Source organism: Coffea eugenioides, chromosome 5 (assembly GCF_003713205.1).
Source record: "Coffea eugenioides isolate CCC68of chromosome 5, Ceug_1.0, whole genome shotgun sequence".
Classification (NCBI taxonomy): domain Eukaryota; kingdom Viridiplantae; phylum Streptophyta; class Magnoliopsida; order Gentianales; family Rubiaceae; genus Coffea; species Coffea eugenioides.
Genome location: NC_040039.1, coordinates 37,132,995 through 37,141,742, shown reverse-complemented (window position 1 = coordinate 37,141,742; position 8,748 = coordinate 37,132,995). Strand labels below are relative to the sequence as shown.

The 8,748-nt window shown below is 33.7% G+C and overlaps 1 protein-coding gene across 1 annotated transcript; it reads right to left on the bottom strand.

The window, feature by feature from the left end:
* Positions 1-4,905: 4,905 nt before the first annotated feature.
* Positions 4,906-8,493, bottom strand: LOC113771528 (probable mediator of RNA polymerase II transcription subunit 37b). The gene is made up of 6 exons (XM_027316104.1): positions 8,433-8,493; positions 6,935-7,423; positions 6,078-6,800; positions 5,805-5,959; positions 5,614-5,696; positions 4,906-5,457 (listed from the first exon to the last, which is right to left on the bottom strand). Exons 1-6 carry the CDS (start codon positions 8,491-8,493, stop codon positions 4,971-4,973), a joined length of 1,998 nt encoding a protein of 665 aa, XP_027171905.1. The 3' UTR covers positions 4,906-4,970.
* Positions 8,494-8,748: the final 255 nt, after the last annotated feature.

Below are 8,748 nucleotides of genomic sequence, written 5' to 3'. Positions count from 1 at the left end.
TCTAGAGATTTTGGCTATCAATTGTATCTCTAAGAACCAATAACAATGACTACACGTATGATAAGATAATATGCACATTGTCACATTGTCTAATAATGGAGACAAAAGCCACAAAACCATTTGGCCATCGTTCTTTGTTTTGTTTGGGACAGTAGATTATTTGTCAAATTTAATTTATTTACATTATTAACATATTTTTTAATTAATTTTTTTTATTTCATATACATCATATTAAAAAGTTATTATAATAATTTTTTTTAAAAAATTATCCCAACCATCGTAATGGCAGCTGATTATTCATTCAATTTTTTTTTTCTTTTGAATAGATCCTGATCGGATTTGCCTTTTGACATAACGTGTTTATGTACACATTTCAGTCAAAAGCATCACTTTTCCAATCTTGATTGATTAGGATATTTTTATGTTAATACAAATTTCACCTATTATTTCTTGAGTCTAATTTTTCGCGCAACAGATATGTCAAAACATTTCAAGCATTACGTTTGAGAACAAAACATTGTCTCCAAAATCAATGAAACGGATTACTTGAAACCACTTTTTCGTTGTCTAGCCGGATAAAGGTGTGAGATTGGAAGAAGATTTATATTGAGAAAAGGACAGTTACATGAAAAGTACTTGTAGATATTTTACGTAAATATGCTGCAATCAATTTAGGGAAAAAAAAAATAAATTCGCCACAATCAATTGATGAAGATGTTGGTGAAAAATATCTTTGGCAAAAGGACAACATGCTTTAATAATTCAGCAAACTCCAATACAACTTTGACATGCCCTATCTTTTTTTTTTTTTTTTTTTTTATCAATTATCATCATCTATACCTATTCTCATTTCCACTCTAACCTATTCTCCATTCTAGGGAGTAACCCAACAGAGTTACGGAGAACTGATGGGAACTGAACAATCATCGGACAGCACCCATATGAATCTAAGAGAAACTATATTAAGTGACAACTTTTACAGGAGGCAAGGTTTGAACCCTTAATCTCCTATCTCACAAGACTTATGGTAGCCTTAAGACATGACATGCCTTATCCGACGTGCTAAATTGAGCGTCCTCTCTTTGTTAGTAGAAGAAAACAAGAAAGTGTGGCTAAATATTTTGGCTGAGAAACTAGAAAGTATTACATTAGGCAATTAAATGGATTGCTATGAAGCATTTTTTTCCCCGGTCTTAAATACAAGGCTATGAAATTAGAAGGAGATTTGCACCTACAAATGGGCTCAACTGGTACCCCAAAAAAAAAGGGCTAACTAACTATAGAATTTTTTTGTTCCATTCTCAAATATTGTGCTTTATGTTTTTTCTTCTTTGTAAAACCTAAAAGTCTTTCTTAAACCAAAAAAATAAAAAGATTGAATAAACAATACACGTTAAAAGTGTATTTAACGTGCCAGAAACCCAAAAATGCTGCAATGAGTGCAAGGTCGTGTCCGTGAATAATATCTTGGCAAAAGGACAACATTCATGCTTTAATAATTCATCCAGTATCAGTCAAACATGTGCGACATTAGATTGTACAACTGAACAAAAGAGGAAAAAAATTAAAAAGGTTTGGTGAAGAGACTGCCTCAATTGCAGGAGCAATTTCATTGTACAATTGATGTTCCATATAAGGTAAATTTGAAATTAGATGAATGAGATTGATTGTTACATGCAACATTTTAATAAGATTAAAAGTTTCTTGTGTTAATCAACTTCCTTTAGAAGAGTTGGCCGTCAGATATATTATGGGTGGGAGGAGGTCAAGGGTTCAAAACTTACCTCCCATCAATGTCGTCCGATGATGGTTCAGTTCCCATTGATTCTCTCGACTCAGTTGGGTCTTCTCTCCTAGAGTAGGCTAGAATAGGAGTAGGAGTAGGTTAGCTCAGTTAAGGCATCCCTCCTAGAGTATGGTAGAGTAGGAGTAGAAGTAGGTTAGGTTAGATGTGTCATTACGAAAAAAAAGTTTCTTGTATTTATTATATGTGTTATTTTGGCGTCAATATTTAATATTTTAGTTTCTATCTTTATTGTTCTAGTTATTAGATTATATGGTGTAGGTGGTTTTTATTTTATTTTATTTTTTGATAAAACAGAAATCAATATTATCTATAAATTAGTTGGAAATCGTCTAATGCGATTTGCTTGACAAAGATAGCTACACTAATAGCAGAAAATGCATAGAACATATTATAGATATATCTGATCTAGAAAATCATTAGATTTAACAGAATTATAAAATATAAAAAATTACACTGTGAATCACAAACTATCAAATCTGACCAATTACACGAGCTACGGATACTTTATAAATATCTATGCATGTCTATTACTTCAGATCTGCTATCCAATTGATATTGAGATCTGACAAGAAAACCCAAAAAATTTCAGATATAGCATATGGATGTAAAAAAACTTTTAGATATGAGAAAAAAAATAACAAAAAGCTAAACGAAACTCCCACTAGGATAACCTAAGAGAAGAAAAAACTCTCACTAGTAAATATCAAGAGAGAGAAAGCTCTCACTAGAATACCATAGGAGAAACTTTATTAAATGTAAAACAAAAATAACAGAGAAAGATGAAAGGAGATCCTGGTTTCACGCCAAGATCTCCCTTCTATGGATGAATAAGGGTGGAAAGAAGGATGAGAATTGTTGGCACGAAAAATCACACACATCGAATGCAATTCTAAAACATAAAAATATATGGAAAGAGGAGGAAAATAAACACACGACAACAACTTAATAATTTATTAACCCAATATCCAATAAGAGCAATACCAAGTCGAACTTTTCGCTCACAACGACTTACAAATTTCAGCTATGAAATTTTTCCTAATACACTCTCAAAAGTCAACTCAATATAACTCAACTCTTTAAAACTATACTTTCTCAACTCTCTTTTCAAGAAAACAATGATACATGATTCGCAATTTATAGAGGTATCCTACTGACTCAAAATTATAAAGGAATAGGAAACTTGCTAAACCAATTACTATCGTGACTAGTCTTATTAAGGTTTAGCTGACTAGAACATGTAAATGGAAATCAACTAGAATTTCAAACTGACTAAAAGCAAATAGGAAACTTCTTTGAAAATACTTAGTCTGCTAACATCAACCAAGATTGGAACTTGCGTGATGGCTCACATGAAGCAATTTTACGCGGCTTCAACTTCGAGTAATTTGGTAATATAATTAAGTTTGGTTTGGTTTAATTTCCTTCAAGTGTAAAGAGAAGGTAAAGGGATCGGATAGGATTAGTGTAGTTGTTTAGTACACTGGTGATTGCAGATGCACTGATCCAAAGTATTTAGGGACAAAGGACTTTGGTGCGTTGGCCTCATACAATGACCCATTCCGTCTCAAGGTGGGCTTTATATTTTCCCACCTGCCCACAGCACAGAAAAATTACTAACATGGATTTGAATTCCATTTTTATGGAATTCTTTTTGCGTTACAATAAATACAAAAGCAATTAAAAAAAAAGTTTGAGGTCACTGATTTCAAAATGCACATTTGGACGTTGTATCAAACAAATTTAAGTTGTATTTATAGTTCTTTACAATGTTACATTGTACATTGTATCTTTAAAAAAAAAGAAGAAAAACAACGAAGTAATAGCATAATTCGTTGTTTACTTGAACGGGAAAATCGACGAAATGGTCCCTCACATTTGAAACAGGTCCCTTTTCGGTCCCTCATATATGAAAAGACTTAAAATGGTGTCTTACATTTATAAAAAGTTAATTTTGTTCCCTCACATATGGAAAGATAGAAATGGTTCCTCAGATTTATTACAAATATATTTTTATTAAACCTTTAGTTATATAATTTTATTTTACATAATTAAAACGTATCTGCGATGTTATTATTATATCATCCGATTCTCCAATTTTTAGACCCTAGCTTAACTAGTAAAGTAGTGTCTAGCCTGAGTATTAAAACAGTATTTGAATCCAAAATTGGGTTTTATTTGAGAAAAGGGATTAGGTGCTAGCACATGACATGTTCTTTGGAGGGAAATGATGTCTTGATCCCACATTAACCCCTTATTAGGTGTGCATTATTTAGACGAAAAACTAACCAAAGATGATGTAATTAATGACATCATAAATATATCTTAATTATATAAAATAAAAAATATATATAAAATTAAATTTTATTTATATTGCAAATGTGAGGGATGATTTTCCATCTTTCTATATGTGAAGGACCAAAAATGGGATATTTCCAAGTGTGAGAGACCAAAAACAGGACTTTTTACAATATGAGGAGGGACCATTTCAATGATTTTCTTTAATTTGAACGGTATGATTTCACTTTTCTTTAGCAACTAAGAACAAATTTTGATGAATTCTTTATCTAATCCTCAATAGATGTAATATTCCAATTATGTCAATGCCAATTGAATCGATGTTATTAGCTATGCATTTCAAACTCTTTCATATGTTTCATTTCTTTATTGGTTTTGATCGGTCTATTAACTCTTCCTCAAAATAAAAAGATTTAACAAATAATAAAAGAAAAGAAAGACCTGTTTTATAATTGAACATAAACTACATGCATATAAACTCACGATTATTTGGAGACTCGATATCTTTTTGTTTCTTTACTTTTTTCAGTTTTCCGCTTTGTAGAAGGCCAAAACTTCAACCTATACTTAATAAAAAGATCAGAAAATGGAAGCCATAATTTCAAATTACATAGTATCTAAACTGCCAATTGTAATTGAAACAACTGATTGTGAACCAAACGAAAATCTCTAATTGAATAAGTAAGAAAATTTCAGAAGAAAATGTTAGCCGATCATGCTATCTAAGTTTGACGTCCTAGTTATAAGATTTGGCTGTGGTGGGAACAACTGACCGAAGCCCAACTGAACCTGCCCTTTGTCCTAGCAGCTGAATGCTATATTATAACTTGGTGATAGATGCAACAATTCGCAACACCTAAACTACAATTCACAACTCATCATGGGGTTCATCTTCTGAATCAGCAGAGCTTCCAGAATTGTTCTCATACGCCCTTCTTATGATAGGATTGAACACAGCTTCCAACTCTGCCATCTTCTCATCGTAGTCTACCTTCTCTGCATTCTGATTTTCATCCAACCATTCAAGTGCATCCTTCAATGCTGTCTCAATGCTCTCTTTGTCATCAGAATCAATTTTGGCTGCAAGCTTGTCATCATCCCTGATGGTGCTTTTCATGTTGTAAATGTAGCTCTCGAGTTTGTTTCTAGAATCAATCTTCTCCTGCACCTCCTTATCCTGATCTGCGAACTCTTCTGCTTCCTTTACCATCCTATCAATCTCCTCCTGTGTGAGACTCCCTTTCTCGTTGCTGATGGTAATTGAGTTCGATTTCTTGGCTGCCTTGTCCATTGCAGTTACTTGTAGTATGCCATTCGCGTCCACCTCAAACGTGACCTCAATTTGGGGCACTCCCCTACAACACCACGATAAACGTTATTCAGGTAGTTCATACCCCGCTTGCAATAAAATCAATGATACTTTGCATCATCATCAATTGATTTTCAGTTTGTCGCATTATTTAAACAGAGAAATATTTTGACTATTCAGATGATCTAAGAGATTGTGTTACCTTGGGGCAGGTGGAATGCCAGACAGGTCGAACTTTCCTAGCTCATGACAATCTTTTGTTAAGCTCCTTTCACCTTGATAAACCTACAATTTTCCAGCAAGAAATTGGTTCTTGTTAGTGCTATTTATAGAGCAAATTAAAGATATCTGCCAATTAATTACTCAGTATAGTGATCTGTATTTTGCCATTACCCTGATTGAAACTGCGGTTTGCTGATCTTGATACGTTGTGAAGATCTGAGACTTCTTGGTTGGAATGCCGCTGTTTCTTGGAATCAATTTTGTCATGACTCCACCAACAGTCTCAATCCCCAGACTCAAGGGAGTAACATCAATGACAAGTACATCTGCAGAAAACAAAATACAGAACCAAATGGATGTCATATTCAGTTTCATTCCCAAAATTAAACCTATTAAATTTGAACAGTGGTTCTTTAAACAAAGAGCTCTATAAAAATCACTTGCCTTTAGTTTCTTCACCACCATGACCACCGAGGATTGCCCCTTGAACTGCAGCCCCATGAGCTACAGCCTCATCTGGATTGATCCCCTTGCTTGGTTCTTTCCCGTCAAAGAAATCCTTCAACAGTTGTTGCACCTTAGGAATCCGAGTGCTCCCTCCAACCAATACAATTTCATCAATGTCAGTCTTCTCCAAGCCTGCGTCCTTCAAGGCTTGCTTCACTGGTGCCATGGTCTTTTTAAATAAATCCATGTTCAGTTCTTCAAATCTCGCCCTCGTTAGTGGCTCGGAGAAGTCAATTCCATCGAAGAGTGACTCAATCTCAACGCGCACTTGGTGCTGGTTACTCAAGGCCCTCTTAGCTCTCTCACATTCCTTTCTGAGCTTCCCAAGAGCCTTCTTATCATTGCTGATATCTTTGTTGTATTTCTTCTTAATCAATTTCACAAAATAGTCCATTACTCTCTGATCAAAATCTTCTCCTCCCAGATGAGTGTTGCCATTGGTGGAAAGAACCTCAAAAACACCTCCATCAAGAGCTAATATGCTAACATCAAAAGTACCACCACCAAGATCAAAAACTAGAATATTCCTTTCCTTTTCTTGCTTATCAAGACCATAAGCAATTGCAGCTGCTGTTGGCTCGTTAATAATCCGAACAACGTTTAGCCCTGCAATTGTTCCTGCATCTTTTGTAGCCTGCCTTTGTGCATCATTGAAGTAAGCTGCAAACACAAAATACACAGTCAACTGTAATGAGATTAGAAAACCAACTTTAACTGTTCTTGTTTGTTCTGATCTTTTGATTCTTGTGCACTAAAACGGATGGAATTCGAAGTATCTGAAATTGATAACGTACCTGGAACAGTAACAACTGCATTCTTAACTTCTTTTCCCAAATAAGATTCAGCTGTTTGCTTCATCCTTTGCAGCACCATGGCACTGACTTCCTCAGGACTTAACAATTTCATCTCACCATTTTTCATCTTAACATCAATATAAGGCTTCCCATCTTTGTTAACAACCTTATAAGGCAACAGTTTCATATCCCTTTGAACGTCAGGATCATCGAACTTTCGTCCAATAAACCTCTTAACATCAAAAACAGTGGATTCAGGGTTAAGGGCCGCCTGATTTTTTGCAGCCTCTCCAATCAACCTCTCAGTATCAGTGAATGCAACCCATGATGGGGTGATTCTGTTTCCTTGGTCGTTTGCTATGATCTCAACGTTGCCGTTTCGATACACCCCGACACAAGAATATGTAGTCCCAAGATCAATGCCTATTACTGTCCCAAGATTTTGCTTTTGAGTACCCTCTGCAGCTAATGCTATCCCTGCCAAGAATTCTTCAAAATTTTCCAAAAAAAAAAGAAAAAAGAAAGATTATAGACTTCCATTCATCTTTACTACAAATTGAAGTAAAACAAGCTATGCAATTGTTGAGGTTGGTTTTCTGGATGGTGATAAATACTAAAAATATCATTGCCATAAAAACTCGAAAATTCTTAAGGACATTAATCTTTGTAATCTTTATGGTTCGCACAACAATTAAACGGGTAAGTATTACCAATAAAACAATAAAGAGGTTAATATTCTTTTTCCAGGTAGGGGAAATTTGTTGCAGATTAGCACAAAGCAATTGGATTATGAAATTGTTACTTGTTAGTTGTTATACTACTGATCTTTTTTTCTTTCTAAGCGCAATTCCTGAAACTATTTTTTTTCTTTTTGAAGATTATTTCGTAAAATTATTAGTTTTGAGTTTTAACTATCTATGCTTATATGAAAGTACACATGCAAAAAAAAAAAAAAAACCCAAGAAAAATATAAAATCAAAAAGTGGAACAAAGTCGTGTGAATCACATAATTCAATAATGTTATATTAACAACTGAGGGGAAACATTGTCTTTTTTTTTTTTTTTTTTTTTTAAAAAAAAGGAGTAAGAATCATGCTAGTGTTCGTTACCATGCTTAGGACTAGAGATTGTTCAAATCAGAATTTAGTTTTAAGCTACAAACTAATGATTCAAATTCTAGTTGTAGATTTCTAAAACTAATAATTAGCCAAACCAAGAAAGAGAAAAGAAAAGTTATCTTAGTTAACCATTGGAACGAAAAACTCAGAAGACTAACCAAGATAATGGAGATATATATACTAAGAAATTGATAAGGTTTATTAATAATCATTCCAACGAAATTTTACTCACATAATAATAAACATGGCAAAAAAAAAAAATCTGGGGATGCCTAGAAACAGATACTAATTACAATTAAGATTTATTTACATAATAACAAACAGCCATGTTTGAACTAAAAAAATAAAAGATGAAGAAGAAAACCATTATATATTAATACCTGAAACGAAGAGAAGAAGAAGCCAGCAAGCTTTATTCTTCACGGAAGAAGAATAAGCCATTGTTGTGAATATATTTGTGAAACAAAATATCAAGAATGCCAAACTAAAAATAATAATGTATTGCTATTTGAAGGTTGGATGTATGATGTGCTTTTGTGGGCTGGTGGTACGTGAATTTATAGACTTGCATGGCGAGAAAATTGACAAGAATTTCACGAATCCTATTGAGATTTTGAATTGGTTGGGGTGACGTGTTTTTAAAAAATGAATCAATTTGATTGGTTCAAACACTTTGCGTAGCGTCACTTTGCTAGG

Coding starts and splice junctions, on each gene's coding strand:
- LOC113771528 (XM_027316104.1), bottom strand. CDS start 8,493: ATGGCTTATTCTTCTTCCGTGAAGAATAAAGCTTGCTGGCTTCTTCTT. Junction 7,424..8,432: donor TCTTCTTCTCTTCGTTTCAG/GTATTAATATAT, acceptor AAAATTTTGAAG/AATTCTTGGCAGGGATAGCA. Junction 5,697..5,804: donor AAACCGCAGTTTCAATCAGG/GTAATGGCAAAA, acceptor GGAAAATTGTAG/GTTTATCAAGGTGAAAGGAG.